Below are 27,850 nucleotides of genomic sequence, written 5' to 3'. Positions count from 1 at the left end.
AGCCTATGGGGACCTTCCCCATAGGCTAACATTGAGTTCGGTAGCTTTTAGCTGCCGAACTAGGGGGTCGAAGTTTTTCTTAAAGAGACAGTACTTCGATTATCGAATGGTCGAATAGTCGAACGATTTTTAGTTCGAATCGTTCGATTCGAAGTAGTAGTCGAAGGTCGAAGTAGCCCATTCGATGGTCGAAGTAGCCAAAAAAACACTTCGAAATTCGAAGTTTTTTTAATTCGAATCCTTTACTCGAGCTTTGTAAATGTGCCCCTAAATGTTCAGTACCCTTAATGCAGTATGGTTTCCACTATCACCTCTATGCTGACAATACTCATATCTATCTCTCATTTCCTGATCCCAACACAGAACTCCTAACTCGCGTCTCCTCCTGCCTGTCTGCTGTCTCTACCTGGATGTCGCAACGCTACCTTCAATTAAACCTCTCTGCAACTGAAATGGTTCTCTTTCCTCCAACTAACACCAATAACATCCCAGAAGTATCCATCATAGTTAACAATTCCACTATCACCCCCTCTCCCCAGGCCCGGTGCCTTGGGGTTATCCTAGATTCTGCCCTGTCATTCACTCCTCATATCCAGTCACTTATTAAATCATGTCACTTCCACCTAAGGAACATATCCAAAATACAATCATTTATCACCCAAGATGCTGACAAAATTATTATTCACTCTCTCATCATATCACGTCTAGACTAGTGTAACTCTCTTTTAATTGGCCTTCCCCTCCAGAGACGGTCACCTCTCCAGTCCATAATGAACACTGCTGCGAGGCTCATACACCTCAGCAACCGCTCTGCCTCGCCATTCTGTCAATCCCTGCACTGGCTTCTGTTACCTTTCAGAATCAAATTCAGATTAATGACCCTGACATTCAAAGCACTTCATAACTCTGCCCCACCCTACATCTCTGAACTCATCCCTATATACTCATCCAACCGCTTACTACCCTCCTCTACTGACCTGCTACTCCACTCTTCTCTCATTACCTCCTCACATGCTCGCATTCAAGACTTTGCAAGGGCTGCACCCCTCCTCTGGAACTCTCTCCTACGGTCTGTCTGACTTTCTCCCAACCTTTCTGCTTTCAAGAAATCTCTTAAAACGCTTTTCTTTCGAGAAGCCTACCCTCACTCTGCTTAACTACCAAACACAACACCACATACAGTACCACATTTCTCACCCACTTAATTCGATCTTGCCCACTCCCACACCTTGTGTATTACTCCCTTCCCTTTAGAGTGTATGCCTATGCATAGGTCCTTCCTTAACTCTTTGTACCTGTATTGATTGTGATGTATGTAACTCCATATGTTCTATGTATATAATTCATGTGATTTAGTTGTATAATCACATTTACTTTACAGTGCTACGCAATATGTTGGCGCTATATAAATACATGTTAATAATAATAATAATATAAAAATAGTTATTTTCTGGTGTTTGTATCTCTTTGAGACTTAACATGTTAGGACCTAGAGCACATTGTATTACTTATCTTTAGTTACAACCCCACCCCCCCTTTTTAGTAACTATCTGTTTTGACTTTTTACAGGTATTGTCTCATGAGTGTTCGTGGATGTTATACAGATTTTCATGTGGACTTTGGTGGCACATCTGTGTGGTACCACATACTAAGGGGAGGCAAGGTATTTTTACCCCATTCTGCTATTTTAGTCTTTGTCTCTATCTGCTTTATAGATTTTTATGAAGTTAGAGTTTCGGCTTTTATTATAAAGCCACTTTTTTATGTCCCACTACTTTTTAGGTGTTTTGGCTAATACCTCCTACAGATCAAAATCTGGAACTCTATGAGAATTGGCTGCTCTCGGGCAAACAAGGTGACGTTTTTCTTGGGGACAGAGCAACAGAGTGTCAGCGAATTGAACTAAAACAAGGCTACACATTTGTTATTCCCTCAGGTACTATTGGCATGGAGTTACCATGTATTTTCGTTGTTTGATTTTTTTTACACAGAGCCCGAGTTTCTGCGTTATCGGTAACATTTTGTTAATTGAAAATGTTGATAATCTGTATAACATACTTTGGTTCTCCAAGCTTTTTCAATTACATCCTAGGTCACAATCTGTAAGCTTGTGCTTTAGTAGAGAATATTTTCATTTTTTTCTATGGCAGGATAATTTCTGGTATTTTGTAGCTACAAGTAGCCATGTGTTGTAGTCCTTGGGTAGACCTATCAGGGGAAAGCTTGGCTTGTTTGGCGATCTTGCCAAACAAGGCCTATTAAAATCATTTACTAAGTAAAGACACAATGTGAAAGTTCGAGAAAACCGATTTTTAAAACAGTTAGAATTGTTTGTATGTAAATCATCAGCTCACTATACCTTCTGCAAAATCTCCCCTATCTCCACTGCAGGTCTCTTGGATTTCACTGGCTCCTCCTACCTATATCTTCACAGCCAACTGCAGCTCTGCATTGTTGAAATTCATTGGTTGCTAAGCAACCCTTCTAAGCTATTTTCAAATCAGCCAAACCTCTGTGTTATCTGCTGTTCAATAGTGCTGCCATCTGGCTGGAAGTTAGTGTGTGCACTTCATTTGATAATAAAATCACCAGCAGGGGACAAGATAGGGAAATCTTGTTATACTTCTAGTAGAGGAGTTCACTAAAACAAAGCATTCTGGGTAGAATACTCAAGGAAATGCTACAATCTGAGCATGCTCCTGAACTATGCATGCTATAGTCATTGTATGGACTCCCTCAGTGAAAGAACCCATTTGACAAAGTAAGGGCTTTTTTTAAAACCTGCAGTTTTTTCCAAAAAACTATATATGTAGTTTGATTAAACATGTTTAGGTTGTACTGGTCAGATTGTTAATATGTGTTTGATTTTGGTTGTGATAGCGGCCCTTTAAGTGCCTCCTCTCCAGTCTCAACTTGAGGAAGGGCTGAACGCATTTTAAATGTTTTGATTCACAGTGCATTAGAACACAAACATGTGGATCAGATGTTTTGGAACATGTTCAGTCTTTCCTCAACTTGAGGAAGAAACATGAAGAAAAATTCACATTTGTGCTATCCCTCGACAGAAATTGAAGAAAAGGGAATATTAGGCTGATGTCTGCATTCTTCTTTACTAACTCTTATATAAACTGAAAAATGTTTCAGGATTTTGCTCCTCTTTGAATCACAAAACTAATATTTTATTTTTTTATAATATTTTATAGTTGTATAACCGCTGTTTCTGGGAACTGCTGCACATCTGTGTTGCATGTAGTCAACCAATTTCTGCTACCTGTTACACACCACAATTCTTCTGCATTTCTTGGTTTTGCCTCAAAAACTGGCGGGGGGTGCGGGGGGGTGCAGATGCACCAGGGCCTGCACTCCTCAGGTTCACGTGCTTGCGAATCCACTGTAAAGATATAGCTTCTGGAGAGGAGTAGCCTGGTTGAACGGCCTGCACTCGGGCAGGTTGGGCATTTTGCCGCCTCCCTAAAATTCTGCCGCCCTAGGCCCGGGCCTTTGTGGCCTTTCCACAAATCTGGGCCTATTTATCAGTCCACAAAATGTTGCACCATTTTTCTTTAGGCCAGTTTATTTATTCTTTGCCAAATTGTAACCTCTTGAGCATTTTTTTTTTTTTTTAAATAAATGGGACTTTTCGGGGGCTACTTGTCAATAGCTTGGCTTCACATAGGCATCTTTTAATTGTTACAGTTTTAACCCTTCTTTCATCTTCCTGGAACTGATCATTGTTTGAGCCTTTGCCATTTTGGCTATTCTTCTATCCATTTAAATTTGTAGCTTTCTGTTTTCTTCTACCTCTTTTAGGTTTTTTTTTTTGCAATTTTTTTGCAATTTTAAAAGCATGTAAGATCATTTTAGCTGTGCAGCCTATCATTTGCATCTGCCCTTTTTATATGTTTTGCCCTCTCCAATCAACTTTTTTAAATCAAAGCTCACTGTTCTTCTGAAAAATGACCCATTTTACTCAGATTTTTAACATTTGCTTTAAATAAGGGCTGTAATTGACACGTATTTCACAGAATGGATGACCTAACTAATTGAACTCCACACTGTTATTATTTGGAATTATTTTGAACACTGCTATTATTTGGAACACACCTCAATTAATGATGCAATTACACATAATCAGCAGCATGCATGTCATGACTTTTGGGTCTGTTGTTTTTCTATCACTCTACTATATTTACTAGTAAATTGTTCACCATGTAGAAATATAATTTCTACGAAAAACACTGATCAGGATAGTGATGTCAGACTGCTATTATTATGAACACAACTATATATAAACATTTTTGAGGGAAATTCACAGAAGTGGTGATATTGAAGGGTTAGAATACTTCCTTGTTTAGCGTGAGTTCAATAAATAGGATTTTGCCATACATATTTTTTGCCTATTCTAATCATTCGCCCCGTGGCAGGACGAGTCTTAAAATTCCCCTGTTTATTGCTGCCCTAAATCCCATTACAGAAGGACCAATACATTTGAGTAGGCAGACAGAAGTAGTCTGTGCTTCTTTGTCATTTAAATATTTTATTTCAATGTGTTAATTATTATTTCAATGTTATACAGTATTAAAAACTGTATAGAACCACTCCTTTATACACCTATTGTTTTCTAGGGATAGACCTAAACCTGGTCTTGTATACTATTAATAGGCTGTTACTTCCCATTAATTTGGGATTCAGTCCCCTACATTGCATCCCGGAGATATGAAATAAAAATTAGGTGAAACAGTACTAGTCAGAAAAGCAAGCTATCATGGGTCATGTTACAGTGAGGTTTACTCCATTTTGAAAGTAATATTTTTACTGTCTTCACTTTTTTAATTTCATGTGTACTTCTTATTTTCTTTATTATTCTGTTGTACTGTTTTACAGGATGGATTCATGCTGTGTACACACCTCAGGACACACTGGTGTTTGGGGGAAATTTTCTGCACAGCTTCAACATTCCAATGCAACTTCGTATATATAGCATCGAGGACAGGACGAGGGTGAGTCAGAGACCATTTTATAATGTTCACCTATATCCATTCATTACATTTTAAAACAAAATGAAAAGAAAACTTATGATTCAAAATGTGTCTGCAGCAAGGGTGCTTTCAGACATGTATCTGCCAGCTGAAATACTTTGTTGAAAAACTGCCATCACAATAACACTTTCTAAATCTGTTTGTACCACTTGTTAATAGTTGTACAATAATTCCAAGAGCATGCCATGTACTAAAAACATTGTATAGTGAAATGCAGAGGGCACTGACACCACAAATAGCCCTGAATACATTCCATACATTGAGAGCCAATGGGTGCTGGGACCCCAGCAAAAATCAAGTTATCAAAGGCTGGAGTAGGTTTTCAGCATTCTGCACATCTATAAATGTTCATATGTGCCACCTATTAATAGTAGGGTTGGCACCTTTTTGGTAGATAAACTCCAGACATAGGGTTGGTACCTTTTATGCAGATAAACTCCAAACCAAGCTGAGGCAGTAGCTGTCTGAAAGGATTTGCATGACTGTATGCTGGCTGTTTCTGCAAGCACAGGATTTTGGATAATGAACTGAAATTGCTGTACATACATCATTGTTAAAAAAATGTTTTTAAAAAAAAAAGTATTTGCTTCAAAAGAATATGATATATGTTTTGCAATGCACATAGTGTGATAGTGTATTAAAAAAGTCATCATAAGATGAAAAAAAATGTTGGGTAATAAATCGCATAACTGTTGTCAATTCAGCCGATGGGGTGATCTGCACTGAACAAGTTCAACTTTCCTGTTAAAACTATAAGTCCATTTCTTAGACTTTCCTGATTGTTTTTAGCCTGCATTCAACCAAACTGTCAAACCCAAATGCCTTGCCGCCCATAAAATCTTTCCGCCCTAGGCCCAGGCCTTTGTTGCCTCACCACAAATGCCTGGGAATATCTGAATATTTTGGATTCAGATTCATGAAATCTTGAAAAAAATTTTTTCCCTGTCTCCCTAATTATGAAATCGAGGCTTCATAAATAGGCCCCTGTATGTGTGTGGCTATCTCTTCTTTAATAGGGATTCTGCAATGTGAACCCCACCAATGCATCGTTTAATTGCACTTTTAAAGGAACAGTAACTCAAAAAGATGTGTTTTAAAGGAAAGACAATGTAATGTAGTGTTGCCCTGCACTGGCAAATCTGTCTTGTTTGCTTCAGAAAAACAACTATAGTTTATATAAACAAGCTGCTTTGTAGCCATGGGGGCAATCATTCAATCACAGGACACATGGTAAATAACCGAAATGTTTCGACGAATCACATTGTATGGTAAAGAGCTCATCTGTTGTCTATCCTGTGCCTTTTCTATTTTTTTCAGCTTTGAATGGTAGCCCCCATGGCTGCATAGAAGCTTGTTTATATAAACTATAGGTTTGTTTTTGTTGCAAACACACCCGTTTAACTAATGGAGCACAACAGTATATTTCATTACTTTAAGATACTTTCATTTTTTTTGTGTTACTGGTCCTTTAAGCAGAATCCTGTAATGAAATTTGTTTTCTTTTGTGATCTCTTTATTTTCATTTCATAAAAGATAGGCCTATGACTAAGTGCCCCTAAGGCACGAAACGCGCAACGCTTTGCTGTTATGTGTTTTGCCTAAATAAATTCTTTTTAACTACATCAATCTAAGGAGTGCGGTCTGGTTTTTCAGGATTCATTATGGTCTGGCATGGTACAGAGAGACAATTGAATTGTGAATGTAGTGTCTCAAAACTATTGGTCGGTTGTCTGTCATCAGTTATATAAAAGCTTTTCAAAGGCATAATAAGGGATACAATACTTGGCTTTATTGCAAATCATAATACTATGGGGCAGATTTATCAAGGATTGAATTGAAAATTCAAAATTTCGAGTTTTTTCTATGGTCAAAACTGTCAAATTCAACCAGGGAGTTATTCAAATTAGATTGGAGTTTTTTTTAAAAATTCAAATTTGATTTTCAAGATTTATTATACTCTGGCCCTTTAAGAACTCATTCAACTATTCGCCACCTAAAACCTGCCGAACTGCAGCCTTCCTGACATTCGAGTTTTTTTTTCGAATTGAGTTTTTAAAATTCAATTTGAATTCGATTAGATTTTTCGGGTCGATTACATTCATCCGAGTTGAAAAAATTAGATTGGTCTGGATTTTCGAATTTATGGGAGTGTAGGGGAGTTTTTAAAAACTCACAAATTCGAAATTCGATCTTTGATAATAAATGTGCCTCTAAGAGTTTATGCCAGCATGTTTTTTTATGCGTAACATCTCTTACCAGACTAATTTTACTGTCTTTTGTGAGGAAGTGAGCAGGAACCTCGTGCCTGCAAGCTGTCTCCTTCAAGTTTAAGTCCCGGTACAGCTAGGGATCCGATTGGCTGGAAGTGACCCTCCCTCCAGCACCAGCCAGCTGATTTCAGCTTTGAGGGCAAAACCAGCATCCTGGAAAAAGATGTTAGGGGGTTCTAGAGGGGAAAATGAATTTCTTCAACAGGGCTGCTTAAGGTAATTTCCCTTCCCTCAAACTCTTGTGATAAGGAATGCCAGTACGCACTACTTGCTTGCTGTGTATGTATTCACTGGATTCTTTTGATCAATTAGAGTTTGGCTGGTTTCATTTAGATAAAAGGTTGAATCTGATGGACATGCATGTTTTTCCAACCTAAATTACCATTTGACTATGTATGTATATTTTGTGCTTGGGGTGCAGAACCCGCTACACTCAGGTGGTTATTTAATAAGTCAGATTTTTTTCTGGTTGAACTTCCAAAGGAGAAAAACTTAGAATTTTTCATGATTTATTAAAACCCAGATGGCGTCAAAAGTCTAAATGAAAAAGTTTTCCAACTCCTACCTGCCGAGTTCATGTAGTCAATGCCAAATTTCCATTTGATCTCCTGATCTGTGCTGGGTTTCGTTCAATAATCTGACGGTTTTGCGGTTTTTGGGCATCAAATCCTGAGTCACAGGTTTCGTTGACAAATCCGAAAAATTTGTTATGCTGTGCAAATTAAATTTGCAGAAAAAAACCGTGTGCAAAGCTTTGTAAAATACATGACAAATTTATTAAGGTGCTTAGGCCATGCAAACAGCAGATTTTCCTCCATCACCCATACGTGAATCTGCTATATCTGCTACATCCAGCCTGTGTATTGCCAACTTTAGCCTTCCCAAACAAAAAAATCACCCTCCTCCTATGGATGGTAGTTGAGTACCACACAGAAGATTACTGGTTAAATTAAAGGAATATTGGCCTGGAACATAGTGTTCGGCATGCCGCAGGGTCCTTGGCTTTTCAACATGTTTATTCATAACCTGGAGCAGGACATTGGAAGTATGGTTTCTATTTTCGCTGATACTAAATTGTGCAGAGCTATAGGTTTCATGCAGGATGCTGCCACTTTGCAGAGTGATTTGGCTAAATTGGAAAACTGGGTAGCAAACTGGCAATGAGGTTCAGTGTTAAGTGCAATGTTATGGGATCATTGGATTTTTGTAAATAAGTTGTCTAATTTCAGGCAGTCATTCTGTGGCTACTTAAAGGGGTTGTTCACCTTCCAAACACTTTTTTCAGTTCAGTTGTTTTCAGATTATTTCCCATAAACAAAGCCTTTTTTTCAATTGCTTTCCATCTTTTATTTTCTTACTGTTTTCCCAAAATTTAAGTTTAATGTTGGTGTCTCTGGTGTTTGTCTGGCAGCTCAGTGATCCAGGAGCATTCTGAACTGTTACTATTTGCTACATTTAGTTAGTTTAATTAGTTGTTGCAATTAATGGATACATTTCTCAGCAGTATATGTGGAATATTGGCAACTATTGTATCAATTCTAAGCTGCCTTTAATGAAACTCAGATTCTGCTCAGCAGAGACAAAGATAACAAATGTATCAACAAATGTGTCAATTTAGAACAGTTAGGGCAGTGACACACCAGGAGATTAATCGCTAGCGATAAATCGCTGCTTCTCTGGGCAACTAATCTCCTGCACTCTCCAGTAAAAAGCTTTCCCATAGGCAATAATGTGAATCACTGGTGGTAAAACACGTGTCGCTCCAGTGTCCCAAAATCGCTTGAAGTTTCCACATGTGTCCTACCACCAGCGATTCACATTATTGCCTCTGGGAAAGCTTTGTATTCCGAAGTCGCCCGAAGTCTCCTCGCGAGGCAACCAGACGACTTCGGAATACGAAGAGACGCATGTGCCATGCCGCAGGCAACTTTTCATTTTAGCCGGCGCAAGACAGAGAGTCGCAAGGTGACTTAATCTCCAAAAATCGCCCAGTGTGACCTTACCCTTAGAAGGTGAAAAATGAAGCTTTAGACTTCAATATTAGAAAAACTGTCTCAAATAGAAAGAGTAATTGGAAAAATTATTTATTTCTGGTGAACTATCTGAAACCACCTGAACTGAAAAAAATGTTTGAAGGTGAGCAACCCCTTTAAGCAAATGGGTGGAGGAGGCAATGTTTTTCATAGGGTACAAAGCCCTCTATTTATGCCATTGATTCACAATATTGTGAATAGTTCACCTCTATTTGGGAAATATTAGTCACCAAAGACTTGCAGGTCCATATATAGATCTTTTATACAGGTCACTGAGTTAAAAAAGGGAGCTCTGTGTAACAAACATATATTTTTAGTGAGTCTGGTGACAAATTATTTTAAAAGGTGATAGAAGTCTAAAGTTTGATTATACTTTAATACTTTGTTTCTATTGTAACAGCAGGAACTGACCACTAGATGTAAATTGTGATTAGAGAACTCCCCAAGAATGTGGGGGAAATAACAGCATTGGTCAGATGATAAGCGCTGCTTCATATGTTGATGTGTATAGGAATCCACTATTTTGGAATTGGCCGAACCCCCGAATCCTTTGCGAAAGATTCTGCAGATTACCGAACCCCTGAATCCTAATTTGCATATGCAAATTAGGGATGAGAAGGGAAAACATTTTTTACTTCCTTGTTTTGTGACAAAAAGTCACACGATTTCCCTCCCCACCCCTAATTTGCATATGCAAATTAGGATTTGGTTCGGCAGGCAGAAGGATTCAGCCGAAAAAGACTGGATTCGGTGCATCCCTACATAAGTGATGTGCAGTATTAAATAATTGAAAAGTAGAGTGTACTCAATCAGCCATTTATATTTGCGTGAAATATAATAACTGAATGATCAGTAGTGCAATGTAATCAACACCACTAAAAAGGTTAGGTTACATAGTTAAATCAGGTTGAAAAGACCAAAGTCCATCAAGTTCAACCTCTCCAAATGAAACCCAGCATCTGTTCATACTAGGGATGCACCAAATCCACTGTTTTGGATTCGGCCGAACTCTTGAATCCTTTGTAAAACATTCAGCCGAACCCTCGAATCCTTTATGAAACATTCGGCCGAATATCGAAACAAATCTGAATTTACATATGCAAATCAGGGGTGGGAAAACAACCCCAACCTGGACAGTTTACCCTAGAAAAGTCTTCCATCCATCCATCCATCCATCCCTCTAACCTAGTTTAGTTGCACACTCTTTGCACTCTCTCCAGTTCATTTATATTCCTGTTAAGGACTGGAGCCCAAAACTGCATGCATACTTCAGGTGAGGCCTTACCAGGGACCTATAAAAAGTCAAAATTATTGTTTTCATGCGTAGAGTTTATACTTTTTTTTTCTTTTTATGCAAGACAGTACTTTATTTGCTTTAGTGGTCACATAATGACACTACCTCTAATAAGACAACTTGTTATCTACTAAACCTCTAGATCCTTCTTAGTTAAGGAAACTCACAACACAATGTTATTTAGTGTATAACTTGCATTTATATTATTTTGCCAAAGTGCATAACCTTGCATATATCAACATTGAACCTCATTTTCCAGTTTGCTGCCCAGTTTTCCAATTTAGTCAAATCAATCTGCAAAGTGGCAGCATCCTGCATGGACCCTATAGTTCTGCACAATTTTAGTATCATCAGTAAAATAGAAACCATACTATCAATGCCCACCTCCGTCATTTGGTCCTTAAGCAAAGGACCAAATACAGCCCTGCTCCATTTACCACCACTTTTTGTAATCTATCTTTTAGCCAGTTCTCTATCCAGGCCAACAATCTTTAATTTAACCAGTAACCGTCTGTGTGGCACTGTATCAAATGCTTTAGCAAAGTCTAAGATTACATCCACTGCCATCACAGAATCAAGATCCCTGCTCAGCTTCTCATAAAAAGAAGTTAAATTAGTCTGGCAAGATCTATTATGCATAAAACCATATTGACACAAACTCGTAATATTATTATTTGCAATGAAGTTGAGTATCTTATCCCTTAATACCCCTTCGAAAAGCTTTCTTACCACTGATGTCAGAGTAACTGGTTTATAGTTTTGAGGCTGAGAACAGGATCCCTTTTTAAATAGCGACACCATTTTAGCAATTCACTAGTCTCTTTGCACTATGCCAGACCTCAATGAATCCTGAAAAATTAAGTAAAAAGTTTTGGCAATCACAGAGCTAAGCTCTCTTTGTACCCTGGGAGGAATACCATCTGGCCCCGGACCTTAATTTTTTGTCAAGGATTAGATAGAGGGTGCTGAAGAGACTGATGAGGGAAGGGTGAGTCCTTGAGGCAGGAGCTGTATGTGCATAGGGAACACATGAAGGAAAGGCAGGAAAAGGTTGAAGAGGGCGTTGAGTCAGACTGGAACAGGTGCAGAGCGGAACAGGATGGAGAGGGCGAAGGTCAGGACTGGACTAGACAGGATGAAGAGGGCGAAGGTCAGGACTGGACTAGACAGGATGAAGAGGGCAAAGGTCAGGACAGAAACAGACTGGATTGGACAGGACGGTGCAGGCATAGATCAGATCAGGAAACAGGAGCAGACTAGAAGTATAGGACAGGAGTGGATAGCAGGAGAGACTGGAAAAGGCAGGGCAAGATGCAGAGCAAGACGAGGGTAGATAGACAGGGTACAGGTCAGAACAGAACAGGAACCAGAAAGGCAAGGTCAGGTCAAGACAGAATAAAGTTAAGGTAAGATCAGGTATGGAGTGAGGAGCAAAGCAAGATTCAGAATAGCAAGGAAAGCTGAGAAGGGCAAGGTCAAGGCAAGGTTAAAGCAAGGAAAGATTTAAGCTGGACTGGAGCAGAACTGGAAGGGGATGGTGTGGCAGATCAAGACAGGACAAGGTTCACAGCCAGGCAGGACAAGACAGGGAAGGGTTCAGACAAGGCTAGGCACGACAGACTAGGAAGGAGGCTAGAACAGGAACCCGTAGCTAGGGACAATGCCGCACTTGTAGGATGGGAACCAAATGCTCAGGCAAGGAGTGTTTGGAGGGCTGGCCTTAAATACTGCAGAGTCGGCCCTGATTGGCTGACTGCAAACCAATCAGGCTGCTGCTATGCTGGGGCTGCAAAGGCCAGGTAATGTATAGTGAGCAACCCTGTCCCTGTTTCAAATACCAGCAGATCCTGACAATTTTAACTTGCTCTAGTCTCTTTTGAATTTCCTTGTGAACCATTTATCATTAGTTGTATTACTAAAATTGGTGTAGAAAAATAACATATAAAAATGCATATACATTACTTTTAAAAAAAAAAAATTAAATAGATTTTCAAATACCTTTTCAACCCCTTAGGTTTGTATAACAAGAATATGGTCTAAGAGGTCTGTCATTTTTAAAATTTGAATATACCACTGTACATTCTTCATGCTTCATAACATTTGCCATGTAAGGGCTTTTATGCATGGACTTGAACTGGTTATATTTGGGGGCATCACAGACTGCCGATTTCCCCCACTCTAGATCGAGTTGGCAGGTTATTTGTCTTTTTGGCCAGCCAATTTTTTACATAATCAAAGTAACTTCAGTTTGAGAAGTAATGCAGGAGTGAGCTTACTCATGAGAGAAGAGCAAACTAGTACATGCACTGATGTCTTTATTCTTTTATTTCTAGGTACCTACAAAATTCCGATATCCTTTTTACTATGAAATGTGTTGGTATGTGCTTGAAAGATATGTCTATTGCATGACTCAACGCTCTCATCTCACAAAGGAGTTCCAAAGGGAGTCTCTGAGTATTGGTGAGTGTGTGTCTTTCTGTCTCTTGTTTTGTATTAATCTAGATATTTAGATAAAAAATGTTTGTCTATGAAACTAAGTGAATTTCACGAAGTGAATTTCACCAAGTTTTGTTGCTCACCCCCTTGAATCCTAATGATGTGCTTTCGGGGAGGGGCATTTATTTAAATAAGGTTACCTGCAGCCCTGCAACTAATTATACTTATATCATTGCTTATTAGGCTTTTTTTGTTTTGCATGCCACTATGAAGGGGTACTACCTTTGTTTGCTGATCCATGTCTTCTTGAGATTCCACATTCTGTGGCACTTAAAGGGGTTATCCTTTGGCCAGGCCAAGATATTCAGACTGTGATTCTGAGTGCTGGGTGAAAAAAGCATTGCTTTAAGTGTTTTGATTTGTTACTTGCCCATGGAAATGTTGTCTGTTATATATCTATTTTGGGTTCCTATGTATGTCACATAGTTTGGCAAATCAATGCCTACTGGGCATCAAACTGTTAAGTAGACCCTGGCATTCATATTTAGATGTTTTATGCTGGTACATTACAAAACATGGGGCATATAATGGGGTAAATTGCAAGCTTTCTGACGACTTTAAGATATTTTGTTAAAAAAGCTATGTTTAATATAGCTTAGTAGTTTGGTAGGTTGTAGTAGAAATCATTTTCCCATGTTTCTTTTGCCAGAATGTGTACATTCCAAAAATATATGGTTTTCTATGATCTCTGTACTGGGGTTCTTTTGACACATACCGGGTGCTTATTTTTCAGCATCCTGACTGTCAGCGTGAATATTCATATGCACTAATCGCATTTGGGTGCCTCTGTACACCACATAGTTTGGTAAATCTGTTTGGGCATCAAACTGTTCAGTAGACTTATGGCATTTATATTTAGGTTGTCATATGCTGGTAAGTTATGAAATGTCGGTCATATGTGGTAAAAATGCAAGCTTTGAGACAATTTTCAGAAATTACATAAAAACTGCTATGTTTAGCATAACTTTGCTGTTTGGTGCTTTGCCATATTATGAAAAAATATTTTATGAAAAAAAAGCCTTGCTCCTTAGTTTGAAATAGTGAAATGGCTACCAATTTTTGATTCAGCAGAATGTGTATTTTCAAAAAATCTATAAATGCCCTTTTTATCGTTTATAGCAGCTGGTCAATTCCAGATTGTGGTTTACACTGAGTTCTGGCACAAGGATGTCTAGCGGGTGGTCAGCACCACAGCATGGGTTAGACTTAGCGCTGGTGATTTCTTTCTGTGTTCCGTGTACAATTGTAGCCAAATTTTGCCTATAGCTGCCAAATCAAACAGGGACTGATTTACAGGTGTATCTTAATAGGCTGGGGCTTAAAAGCTCCCTGCTTACTCACCAGAGCTTCTGAGTTAACGGTAAGTGCACTGTTGGTCTTAATACTCAGTCATACTGTTTTCTGGGGGACTTGACTGGATTTGATAAGTATGCAGTTCATTCTTAGAATGCAAAGTGATAGTGTAGGGCTCACATACAATGAGGAGCCTTGATGTGGCATGTGAGCTTACATTTCTCTTGCCTAGATTGGGGGACACATGCACCATGGGGATGAAGATCCTGTTGCTTGGAGAAAGGACACTAAAAGGTTAAAGTGGCTCCTCCTCCTCTGGGCTTCATCCCCGCCTACCTCCTCAATCCCCAGTTTTTTTTTAGTGTCCTCAGAAGAAGGATGGACACTTCGTGGCTGGGAGCAATGGTACAGATTTAAATATCATGCCACTACTGGGGGTCAGTGTTTCTCTTCCAGAACCCCTCCAGCCAAGGACTTCTGATCTGAAGATGCTCTATAGCCTTCCCGCTGTATGAAGGCTGCAGGCTGGGGAGCTCCCACCCACACTACCCTGGGCAACTGGTTCCCGCTCTCCGGAGGCTGCACCAGTAGCCACAACGGAGGGTATACCTTTTATTGAGCATTCCTGGCTGGCACAAGGAGGTAAGTCAATTCCCTCCTCCCTCCCCCCATTACATGCTGCCTGTCAGCTCTGCAGAAAGGCATTTAGTTTCACTTTCACTGCTATTCTCTGACAGAGATTTCCCTAGGCATTTAGTTTCACTTTCACTGCTATTCTCTGACAGAGATTTCCCTAGGCATTTAGTTTCACTTTCACTGCTATTCTCTGACAGAGATTTCCCTAGGCACATTAGTTTCACTTCTATTCTCTGATGGAGAATTCCCTACAGGGGGACATAGGACACAGCTTCTTCTATCCGTCTCCCTCTTGTGCCTGTAACTGCATTTTTACCTTCCTGCCGGGTTCTCTGCGCCATTTCCCAGCGACTTTCGCGCCACTATCTGGCGCTGGCGCCATCTTACTAAGGTACTATACCAAAGCCCGGGAAACCTCTCTGGCGCCCATTTTGGATCCGCATCTCTCTCCAGCACTGAGCATTTCCAGCCTCACTGTCTCTCACAGGGAAGAACAAGGCACCATTCCTTCCTACCTTGGTGAACAGGTAGTTACACTTCCCTTAATCTTTCTCTAGGGGATTAACACTTCCCTCTCTCTATGGGACCTACTGTGGGGTTTTTTCACTACTTCCCTCTGTCTCCACAGATCACACTCTAAGGGAGAGGTAGTTCACTCCTCTGGACTCTCCTAATATTCCCAAATATCTTTACTTACTGGGTGACACTATCTACATAGTATAGCCATGACGGGCACGTACCACTGCACGTACCACCAATGCAATTTAGTATTTGGCATGGGCTACTTGCAGACCTAAATTTGCTTGCGTTTGGCTGAGCCAATATGTGAAGCCTGTAAAACTGCAGCAGTCACTGCACAATTACAATCCCACACAGCCCTACCAGCCAGCTCTGCGACAGCTACGGCTAATCAAAAGAGCTTGGATTCTGAAGTGGTGTGCGCTCTATCTCTAGTGGGTCTAAAAAACCTAGCCAGAATTCCGGGGACTCTAGATAAGGTCCTACAGCACTTATCTACACAGCCTAACAGACCGGTCACTCAGCAGTCGGCCACGAAGTGACCTCCCCTTTCCCCACCTGTTTTGCCTGATGAACAGGAAGAGGCATCGGGAAGAGGGACCGATCCTATCCGCAGACGAATAGGATCAGGATACCCCTAGATCACAAAGAGAGGTCGAGAGCCTGATTCAGGCACACCCCACCTTCAGCAGAGCCAACCAAAAACATTTTCAAGAGGCAAAAGAAGTCCTCTTGTGTCTTTCCAGCCTATGACAGCTGGATGACATTGTTAAAGCACAATGGAAAACGCCAGACCATAGAGTCCAATTTTCCAAGCGCTTTACTCAAACTTATCCTTTTACTGTACAGACCTTGGTCTTCACCCCCAGCTGTGGACCCACTGGTCTCAAGATTGTCAAAGACCACCACCATTCCAGTAGCCGATGCGGCTCCCTTAAGGATCCTATCGACAAACGTCTTGAGGGTTTGTGCAAGTTGATTTTTACAGCAGCAGGCGGAGCTCTCTCCAACCTATTTTTGCCACCCAGGGCATCCAGGTCAACGGAGGTTTGGGTGGAACAGGTGGCCCAACTCATGGCTCAGAAGACCGCTCCACAGACCTCTTTCTAGGAGCCTGCCTAAATAGCTCAGTCGGTAGAGCGCATGGCTCAGGTCAATTACCTGGTCCAAAAGGTTGTGGATCGATTCCCACCTCTGCTAAAAACTCAGCTCCAGAGCAGCTCTGGTATGCTGTGCTTTAACCAACTCTCAATAGTGATGGAAGGGCAAGTGCCAGAAGCCCATCATCTGCCTTCCATTTGGAAGCAAACATATTTTTGTGTAGCAGTCCTGGACGCGTCTAAGCTCGTCGTAAGGACTTCGGCATAATCCATTGCAGGCAGACATTTCCTTTGGCTAAAGAACTGGTCAACAGATCTTAACTCGAAGCGGTCACTGCTTGGTCTCCCATTCTCGGAAAAAAACTTTTTGGCGCTGAACCAGAGAAGGTAATTTCTCAAGCTACAGGAGGCTTCTGCAAAACAGACCCAAGAGGACTACCTTCAAAAGGCGACCATTTTTTCGTCCCGTATGCCAAAATCAGAGCCAGAGCCAAAGGTCCCAACATAAAAAACAACAAGCTCCAACCCGCCCCAGATTCCAGACGAGGCAGAGCACTTCTTGGTCAGGAAGCAGAGCAGCACCTAAGCCCACACTGGACAAAACAGCCTCCCCATGAGGAGGTGCCCACCCCCGAAAGCTTACCCTTAGAAAGTCACTTTCGGGAGGGGTGACGGCAGAGAGTACTGGACCCCTGGGTCCTACAGATCTTATCCCAGGGCTATCTCATAGAATCGCTCAGCTACCCCGAGGTGATTTTCCATCTCAAGGCTCCCTACTGGAGAACCCAGGCACTCAGCATTCCAAGGGGTTCTACACGACCTGACTACCTCCGCGGTAGTAAAGGTGGTCCCTCAAAAGGAAAGGGGCTTAGCTTTCTACTTAAAGCTGTTTATAGTACCCAAAAGGATGGATCTTTTCGCCCGGTGCTAGACCTAAAGGCACTAAAGGACCATGTAAAGAAGCACCACTTCAAGATGGAATCCATCCAGTCAGTCCTAATGTCCCTGAACTTAGAGGATTTCATGGCGGTCATCGACATCAAAGATGCATACCTGAATGTCCCCATACATCCCAACCACCACCGGTTCCTTAGCTTTTCAGTGGCAGGAGAACATTGGCAATTCGTGGCACTCCCCTTCAGACTATCCTCCGCGCCAAGGGTATTCACAAAGGTCATGGCTGCGGCTCTAGAGGACCTGAGACTGCAGGGAGTGAGTGTCATACCATACCTGGATGACCTACTGGTAATGGCCCGTTCCATGGCACTGGCCGCAACTCATGTCCTGACACTAGCGCTGTTAGGCTGGCAGATAAACTTCCAAAAATCTCGACTTATACCTGCTCAGAGTTAAAGTTACAGGGTTATGCATCTAGGGAAAGGGCAAATAACACTCCTCTACATTCTCCCCCTGGAAAATCCCTTCTGGCCCAGCAAGGGTACAAACATTGTAAACAAGCAATATGCAATGTGTTATAAACAGTAATAACAACCACTTCTCATAGACTCTCCTGAGATCTATCAAGTCACAATGGTTGCTGTAAGAGAAATTAAATTAGTAGTATGCAACAGACATCATAGAAGATAATCTACTCATCATTTGGTGCATTTCTCTTAGCAAAGATTGAACATCAGTGACACAATGTACATTCAAACCATTTTGATAAGGTAAAGCATATCCAACAAAAGGTTGAAACGTATAGCTAGAGAATCATGGATGAGGGCACTAGGAGGCCTCCTTATCCTTCCTCCCCTTCACAGATCTCTAATAGGCAGTTTTGAGGCTGGGTTAACTGAATTTTGAGTTTGATTCAGTCCAGACTGGGCACTAAACTAATCTGCACTAATTGCTGCAGGTGAATCTATTGAAACAAAGTCATTTTGTGAATTCTCAGCCATCAGAGGGATCATCACTAACAGTAGAGTCTGTTTGATTTTCAGTCTCTGAGTCAGATACCTGAGGTATGGGTAAGAGTTGATTTCTGTGCCAGACTTTTAGATACCCCTTTGATGCGGTAGACAGGGATACCAGGCAGTTTGTCAACTACATCATAAAAGTCTGTATGCCAACGATCAGCTAGTTTTATGCTGAGCCTGGTTACCTAGGTTTCTCAGTAACACTCTATCTCCAGGAACAAGTTCACAGGGCGTACTTTGGCATCATATCTTCTCTTGTTGCCTTGATTAGTTTTGGAAGCATTATCCTCAGCAAGGCTATAGGCTCAAGTCTTCCTTTAATTCAGCAACATACTGAGAGTGACTGATACTGTCCATACCATCTACTGACACTCCAAAGTAAAGATCTATTGGTAGTTGTGCTTCTCTGCCAAACATGAGGAAGTAGGGAGAATATCCAGTAGTTTCATGTCGAGTGCAGTTGTAAGCATGTACCATGGTACTAACATGGCCACTACAGAATCTTTTCTCTTTAAGGAGAAGGAAAGCTACTGAAGCAGTTTATTGCCAATAGATTAGCCACAATAGTGCAAGCTATAACACTATATTTATTCCGCAGAATGCTTTACCATACTTGGTGTTCTCTGTTTGTTTAGGATAGCAACTGCCATATTGGCTTGGTGTGACATCACTTCCTGCCTGAGTCTCTCCCTGCTCACTCGTAGCTCTGGGCTCAGATTACAGCAGGGAGGGGAGGAGGGAGAGAGGAGCAAACTGAACTGAAAAAAGGGAGTCTGATACAGAAGTCCATGTGTACACAATAGAAGGAAAGAAATGCAGTGTTTCTTTTGACAGAGGACTCGGAGCAGCATTACTTTGAGGGTTTACTGGTGTATTTATATAGACCTGTCTAATAAAGGAGAGGGAAAGGCTAAAATGAAGTAAGCTTTAACAGGCAGTGTACCAAGCATGTATAGCAAGGTGTGTTTGAATCTTTCTGGTTGTGCATCTCCTTGAGGATGATTGGGTGTAGTTCTGATTTCGCTGATATTGAGTAGCTGCAGAAGCTCTTTGATCAATTTACTCTCAAAATCACCTCCTTGATCTGAGTGCAGATGGATAGGAAATCCATAGTAGATAAAGCACTTTTCCCAAAGGACTTTAGCAACAGTGGTAGCTTTCTGATCCTGGGTAGGAAATGCTTGAGCTTAGCGGGTATAATGATCAGTGACTACCAGAATGTTTCCAACACCTTTAGTATCAGGATCAATGCAGAGAAAGTCCATGCAGACAAGGTCTAAGGGCCCTGAACTTTTCAGGTGCTCCTGAGATGCAGCTTTTATGGGCAATGTCTTTCTTTGCAAACATCTCAGACATCTTCTGCAATAATCAGTAACAGTTTCTCTCATTTTAATCCAGTAGAACCTATCTTGAATCAAGCCATAAGTTTTCTCGATACCTAAATGTCCATGTTTGTCATGCAGGTTTCTGAGCACAAACTGCTTATACCTCTTGGAAAGAACTAATTGGTGTCGATCAGGGTGATCTCTACCTATGGAATGTGACACCCAAAGCTATTTTCTTCTGGAAACTCCACCTGAACAAGTGGCAAAGCATGGTTGGGAATAAATTGCAGAAAGAAAGCATTGGCGTGAGGGGATGCTCGAGCTTGATTGGGTTGTTCTGCAAAATCACAACACTTGGCCTATTACAGTAAACAAATTTGTTGGAGTGTGTTACTCTGTTCAGGAAGTTACATCTGAATCTGAAGTATGTTCTGCACATATTTAACCAAAAAATGCACCTCTTAATTTTGATTTTGGGGACTCTCCCATGCCAAAAGTAGCAAAAGAACTGGTAATTAAGGAGCTCAACTTCAGAAAAGATGTGTTCTCCAATGATGACATGGATGTTGCATGTGCCAAGAGTGCCTGTCATACCATTTGCTTAGCAGATTCTAAACGTTTCAGGGAGAGATCTACGAAGCTGCCACCCGAGATGTGCGTAAATGTCTGAAAAAGATGAAAGATCAGATTTCAGAACATAATCACAGATTCCTTATGCTTCCCATATTGTGGTGGTTCAGAAAAAGGACGGATCTGTTCATCTGTGTGTTGACTACCATACATTAAACGGAGAACCTTACCTGACCAATACACTTTGCCCAGGATTGAAGATTCCTTGGAAGCTTTAAGTGGCAGTAAGTGGTTTACAGTGATAGATCTTAGATCTGGATACTATCAAGTACCTATGTCCCCTGAGGATCAAAAGAAAACTGGCTTCATTTGTCCTCTGGAATTTTACCAATTGACCCAAATGCCTCAAGGTATTTGCGGGCCCCCTGTCACATTCCAGAGACTTATGGAAAGAGTATTGGGAGATCTATGCCCCCGAGAGTGTCTTGTATACCTGTACAAAATAGGGGTGTGGAAGCACTCTAAAGGCTAAGTAATAGTATATTTAATTATAATGGAAGTGCTAGTTTTAATGCACATTCCCTGGTCCCCTGTCTCAAAAGTAAGTTTACAAAACAGGGGTTTTTAGTTAAAAAATTATGATCATAAAGTTGAAAAGCCACCATACCACGTCAAGGTAAACCCCATATGGCGGTCCCTAACTTGTTTGCCTTTCGGCCATAGTATAAAAAGTCTTACTGCATAGTAGCATTCAGTGTAATCAGTGTCTGTTGAACCTTGGTTTCAGTGTAAAGGATCTATCCTCCCCCGCCAGTATGCGGCTTTTAAGGGAGAGGAATTGTCCAACCAACGCCCATTTTTAAAAGTATAGGGCCCCATTCGTTTAAGGGGGGGGTTATGGGGTGCTATTAAAAACCACATGAAGCTCAGCCACAGCTTCTGGCAACAATTCCAAAACAAAATAGGGGTGTGGAAGCACTCTAAAAGCTAAGTAATAGTATATTTAAGTATAATGGAAGTGCTAGGTTCAACAGACACTGATTACACTGAATGCTACTATGCAGTAAGACTTTTTATACTATGGCCAAAAGGCAAACAAGTTAGGGACCGCCATATGGGGTTTACCTTGACGTGGTATGGTGGCTTTTCAACTTTATGATCATAACTTTGTAACTAAAAACCCCTGTTTTGTAAACTTACTTTTGAGACAGGGGACCAGGGAATGTGCATTAAAACTAGCACTTCCATTATAAATATACTATTACTTAGCCTTTAGAGTGCTTCCACACCCCAATTTTGTACATTGTCTTGTATACCTTGATGACATCATTGTGTTCGGAAGTACTCTGGAAGAACACCATGAAAGACTCATTCGTGTAATTGACAGACTTCAAGAAGAAGGTCTAAAGTTGTCTATTGACAAGTGGCTGCACCTTAGTACACTATGTGGGACATATTGTGTCTGCTGAAGCGTATCCAAAACCTGCTAAAATAAAAGCAGTGGTGAATTGGCCACAACCAAACAACCTCACAGAGCTTAGGTCATTCCTAGGATTCTGTGGCTATTACAGAAGGTTTGTGGAGGGATACTCCAAGTTAGGCCACAACCAAACAACCTCACAGAGCTTAGGTCATTCCTAGGATTCTGTGGCTATTACAGAAGGTTTGTGGAGGGATACTCCCAAGTTAGCAAAACCCTTACATGCCTTACTGACCCTCACCTCAACTGAAGAAAAGGCTGCCAATATTCCAAATTACCCTTTGGGGGATAAGTGGACTGATGCCTGTACTGAAGTCTATGCAGCTTTGAAAAAATGTCTCACAGAAGCTCCTGTGTTAGCTTATGCAGATCCTACAAAGCGACCAGTGGCATATATAAGCAGAAGTTTGACTCCAAGTGAGAAAAACTATCCAGTGCACAAGTTAAGAGTTTCTGGCACTTAAATGAGCCATAGTTGACAAACTTCATGGATACCTGTATAGTCAGTTCGAACTGATAACAACCCTCTAACATATGTTCGCATCACAGCCAAACTAGAAGCTACAGGCTACAGATGGTTAGCAGCCTTATCTATCAGTTCACACTTAAGTAAAAATCAGGTCCCAAAAATATAGGAGCTGATGTCCTAGCTAGAAGACCTGGCATACCTGCGACTTGTGATAATAAAGAGTGGAAAGAAATGACAACCTCAGGAGTAAATGCCTAGCATCTGCTGTAAACAGAAGGAAACTCAACTTCTCAGACTCAAGATTAGTGGATTCACTGGATGCCAGACCCGATTGTAAACCAGATGCTTTCAGCTGCCCTGCAATGGTAGGGATTGCTCAGTTGCACCCTTTGAAGAAAAAGGATTTGATCAGAGCTCAGCAAGCTAATCCTATCATTGTAGCCCTGAGGAAAGTTGTCCTGCAAAAAGACCAGGAGTACCTTAAAGGAATACTGTCATGGGAAAAAAAATTTTTTTCAAAATGAATCAGTTAATAGTGCTGCTCCAGTAGAATTATGCACTGAAATCCATTTCTCAAAATAGCAAACAGATTTTTTTATATTCAATTTTGAAATCTGACATGGGGCTAGTATTGTAAATTTCCCAGATGCCCCAAATCATGTGACTTGTGCTCTGATAAACTTCAATCACTTTACTGCTGTACTGCAAGTTGGAGTGATATCACCCCCCTCCCTTTCCCCCCCCCCAGCAGCCAAACAAAAGAACAATGGGAAGGTAACCAGATAGCAGCTTCCTAACATAAGATAACAGCTGTCTAGTAGATCTAAGAACATCACTCTATAGTAAAACCCCATGTCCCACTGAGACCCATTCAGTTACATTGAGTTGGAAAAACAGCAGCCTGCCAGAAAGCATTTCTCTCCTAAAGTGCAGGCACAAGTCACATGACCAGGGGCATCTGGGAAATTGACAAAATGTCTAGCCCCATGTCAGATTTCAAAATTGAATATAAAAAAATCTGTTTGCTCTTTTGAGAAATGGATTTAAGTGCAGAATTCTGCTGGAGCAGCACTGATTCATTTTGAAAAATTGTTTTTTTCCCATGACAGTATCCCTTTAAGAAATCTCTGCCTTCTGATAGCACTATCCTTTTGATCCTTTTTGAAGTTTCGTATTACAGCATTTTGTGTACTGCTGTGCAGGCTTGTAATTTGACTCTTCTTAACTTCTTCCCTGAAGCACTCCAGTCTTCATTTGAATACTTATCATCCTGGCCCAGTAAACACGCCCCCCCCCAGACAACAGGAATGGAAACGTTTGCTCTACTCTTTCGTGTCAGCTAACAGGATCCTAGTGAGCAGAATGCACAGAGAGGCTGCATGTAGGATCATACGGAGGAGAGAGCACTGAGGGGCTGCAGGCAGGATTGTAGTGATTGTGTATTGTGTGATTTTCAGCGCGTGTATAATGTTTTGTAACTAACTAACATGTGTCTGGGGTAGGGAACTTTTGGCACATGCGCATAACTGGCAGAAGGCAGAGACACATCCTTTAGTAAGATGGCGGCGCTGTCCTAGTATTCGGCTTGGGAGATTACAACACTGATATTTTTCTAACAAAACGTTTTTGAAGGAAAAAAAACAGAGCAATCATGGTGTACAGTGTGAGGACTATTGAAGGGGACTGTTTGTAAGCCTTGCCTTTCCTTCTCCTTTAATGTACACACTGGCGGGAAACAGCAGCTGGTTTCACCTGATCATCATTACACAGTCACTAATTATACATCCCACAATAAAACATACATTGCTAACAATTCATCACAAACCCAAGTTAAAAATTAGACACACTATATCCCATAGTTATTATATCAATCTAGTAACAATTCATTCTACAAACACACGTTAAAAACAAGACACATAGTAACCTATATCTAATTACTTAAACATTCCTGTGGCCTAAGCCTATAATGTTATTCATGTTACATATGTATCACTAAATTGAGAAAATATTTATAACAATATATATATATATATATATATATATATATATATATATATATCCGCCTGCTGCAAAATCGCAGCTGGTAGGTAACAATGCACCTGTTCTTAAGATGCACCAGTTGTTAACTGAGGGATCCCTGGAGCTAGACGGTAGCTCCAGGATTAAATAGTGCCAATTTGAAAAGTTGGGAAATCCAGGGTTCCCCTATGGCAAAAGGCGCAATTGTGTAGCCAGGGCATGGGGAAGGACATGGGGTCCCCCATTCTGGTGCACAAACAAGATTCTGACATGATGCAACGCTTGCCTTAATAACAGTGTCCATAAAATGGCTGCTGCCCTCTAGTTATAATTTTGAAATTGCAAACTGAAGGAAGCAAGATTCAAATAATTTATACAGTGTAATTAAATTAAATTTTGCTTGACTAATGTAATAAAATAGGATTTTGAATATATTTTTTGGGTGACGGGTCCCCTTTAAGATGTACCAGTTGTTAACTGAGGGATCCCTGGAGCTAGACGGTAGCTCCAGGATTAAATAGTGCCAATTTGAAAAGTTGGTAAATCCAGGGTTCCCCTATAGCAAAAGGCGCACTACATGTAATTCTTCATGTACCTCAATGCAGTGTAATTCTTCAGACAGGCTGGCTGGGCACTTTGGTGCAAGGATGGCCCTTTTAATGAATTGTGCTGATTTGTATTAGGAGTGTGAAGAGTAACGTGACTGCAACTGTGGTTGTCTTAATAAATGAGTCTTACTAGTTTATAGTTCGCAAAAATGTAACATATCATCCAAAGTAATAATACATTACACTCAATTAGTATTTTGCTTTTATTAGTTCTCTGAACAGTAACTTCTAGATCATGAATTTACAAAAAATATCAGTATTGTGCTTTTTACTCTACTCTGTAACCATGTGACATTTATTAACTGATTTGTAAGCATATCTTTAAATATCATTGCAGAAAACAATGGTCTCATTCTTTTTTTCACGCAGATTTAGAGCTTAACGGTCGCCAGAGACCAGACACTCCATCCTTATCCTCATCCGCTTCATCTGAATTATCGTCTTCCTCTGATAATGATGATTCCTCTGATCAAGATTGGGAGGAAGAAGGAAGTCTTAAGAAGAGGGAAAGAGATAGACTTAGAGTGGAGCATGAACTTCAGAGGAGAAGGAACAGGGATAGGCAACAAAGAGACCAAGAAAGAGATCATCAACATGCTGAGAGAATAATTATCCATACTCTACCTGCGTCACTACGTCCTTTAACTCCACCACCTTCCCTTCCTCTGCCAACACCAGATTCACCTCCCAGCACTTCTCCTTACTTGACATGGTTTGAGATTGAAGGATTACACTGTCTTGTGCTGAAACTTGAATCCTTGCCACCTCATAAAAAGTGCCTACCAGATGGTATCCATGACCCAGAAGCTCTTATCTCTGATATCAAGGTGAGTTATTGCTTGTAAATTTCATGAATTATGAAGTCGGTATATTTTTTAATATGTGCTGCTGTTAAGAAAAAAAATGAATCAATTGGCATTAAAATAGGAGAAAAGAATGGTGAGGAAGGGCACTGGAGATAAATCTTGAAGTATTATTTGAGCATTAGTAACAGTTTTGGTGTCAAATCATGTCACTATTTTGGTGTTAGTACGTTGTCATTATTTTTCTCTAGTTTCTCTCTATTTGTTAAAAAAAAAAAAAAAAAAAAAACTTACAGGAAAGGTTTTTCAATGTTTCCAGAAGTCAGTCATTAAACTGTGTACGTCTTACCAGTTTAGGAACATAGCTTTTTATTGTGTGTGCAAAGATAGTAGTAGTAGTAGTAGTAGTAGCAGCAGTAGTGTCCTTTCCTTATTGGAATAAGCCAGGCCTTCCACAACTCACTGAAGAATACCTATTTACTACTGTATCCAGTCACCTGCTTACAAAAAGCTGAATTTCATTGCCATTTTCCTTCTGTTTCTTTTTAGATAGTAGCACAATAGTACAACTTTTCTTGCCCTCCACTAGTAAAAGGTGTAATTGGCACATGGCAAATAAAAAGGCGTTTAGCTCATCAAGAGAAATTTGTGTGCCTTGTTTTGTGCTGTGCTGGTTTTGAAAGCCTCTTATTCAGAAATTAAAAATGTTCAATGTTATGAAGTTATGCAATAAGATCCAGATCTTGTGGTTCTCCTTTGAAAGGAGAATTCAACCCTAAAGTTAAAAAAAAAAAAAAAAAAACCCTACCCTACATAGACCCCCGGGCAAATGCCCCTAAGTTTTACTAAGTCTTTACTTAACACTCAGTGCAGATTCTGTCCAGCGAAGTTCACGGGCGCCATCTTAGTCTGGGGCGGAGGAGGGTCTATGTAGGGTAGGTTTTTTTTTTAACTTAAGGGTTTAGTTCTCCTTTAAGATCAGTGGTGTCTGAGTTTTCCATGCTATAGTGTAATTATCTATTATTTTGTTTATTATTTATCTTATATATTTTTATATCTATTATTTATCTATTATTTCATGTTTATTATGAAATAATGACATACAAACAAGTATATGGAGAGCCATAAAAATTTATTGCACATCTATGGGCCTCCATAGATAATCTATGCAGATGCATGTATTTACAAAGACGGGTTTTTTAGTTACAAAATTATGATCATAAGATTGATAAGCCACCATACCACGTCAAGGTAAAACCCATATGGCGGTCCCTAACTATTTACCTCTGGTCATAATTTCAAATGCTAAAGCCTCCCGGCATAAGAGCATTACCTGAAATAAAAGGTCTCCCGACCTGGGCATTGGTTTTCATCATAGGGCTTAGTCTTTCCCAGCCATTAGCTTTCAAAGGGGAGGGATAACCTAGACCCCAGCATTGGTTCCATGAGATTAATCCTCCCCCGCTTGCGGCTTTTAAAGGGATACTGTCATGGGGAAAAAAATTTTTTTCAAAATGAATCAGTTAATAGTGCTGCTCCAGCAGAATTCTGCACTGAAATCCATTTCTCAAAAGAGCAAACAGATTTTTTTATATTCAATTTTGAAATCTGACATGGGGCTAGACATTTTGTCAATTTCCCAGCTGCCCCTAGTCATGAGACTTGTGCTCTGATAAACTTCAATCACTCTTTACTGCTGTACTGCAAGTTGGAGTGATATCACCCCCCTCCCTTCCCCCCCCCCAGCAGCCAAACAAAAGAACAATGGGAGGATAACCAGATAGCAGCTCCCTAACACAAGATAACAGCTGCCTGGTAGATCTAAGAACAGCACTCAATAGTAAAAACCCATGTCCCACTGAGACACATTCAGTTACATTGAGAAGGAAAAACATCAGCCTGCCAGAAAGCATTTCTCTCCTAAAGTGCAGGCACAAGTCACATTACTACTACTTTTAACTAGTTCACCAATAGAACCTG

General features: G+C 40.5%; 1 protein-coding gene across 13 annotated transcripts in view; it reads left to right on the top strand.

Moving 5' to 3' along the window:
• The window catches only part of LOC108697539 (lysine-specific demethylase 2A), a 165,265-nt gene that overhangs the window by 58,344 nt on the left and 79,071 nt on the right, over positions 1-27,850 (top strand). For all 13 annotated transcript variants that reach the window (XM_041571207.1, XM_041571206.1, XM_041571198.1 and 10 more), the window contains 5 exons: positions 1,570-1,663; positions 1,783-1,936; positions 4,885-5,000; positions 12,970-13,096; positions 25,437-25,894. In XM_041571207.1, coding sequence (XP_041427141.1) covers positions 1,570-1,663; positions 1,783-1,936; positions 4,885-5,000; positions 12,970-13,096; positions 25,437-25,894 — 949 coding nt within the window. The remainder of the gene's footprint in view (positions 1-1,569; positions 1,664-1,782; positions 1,937-4,884; positions 5,001-12,969; positions 13,097-25,436; positions 25,895-27,850) is intronic.

This window comes from Xenopus laevis, chromosome 7S, assembly GCF_017654675.1.
Source record: "Xenopus laevis strain J_2021 chromosome 7S, Xenopus_laevis_v10.1, whole genome shotgun sequence".
Lineage (NCBI taxonomy): Eukaryota > Metazoa > Chordata > Amphibia > Anura > Pipidae > Xenopus > Xenopus laevis.
The sequence above is the reverse complement of the archived record's forward strand: the minus strand, read 5'-3'. Positions and strand labels throughout refer to the sequence as shown.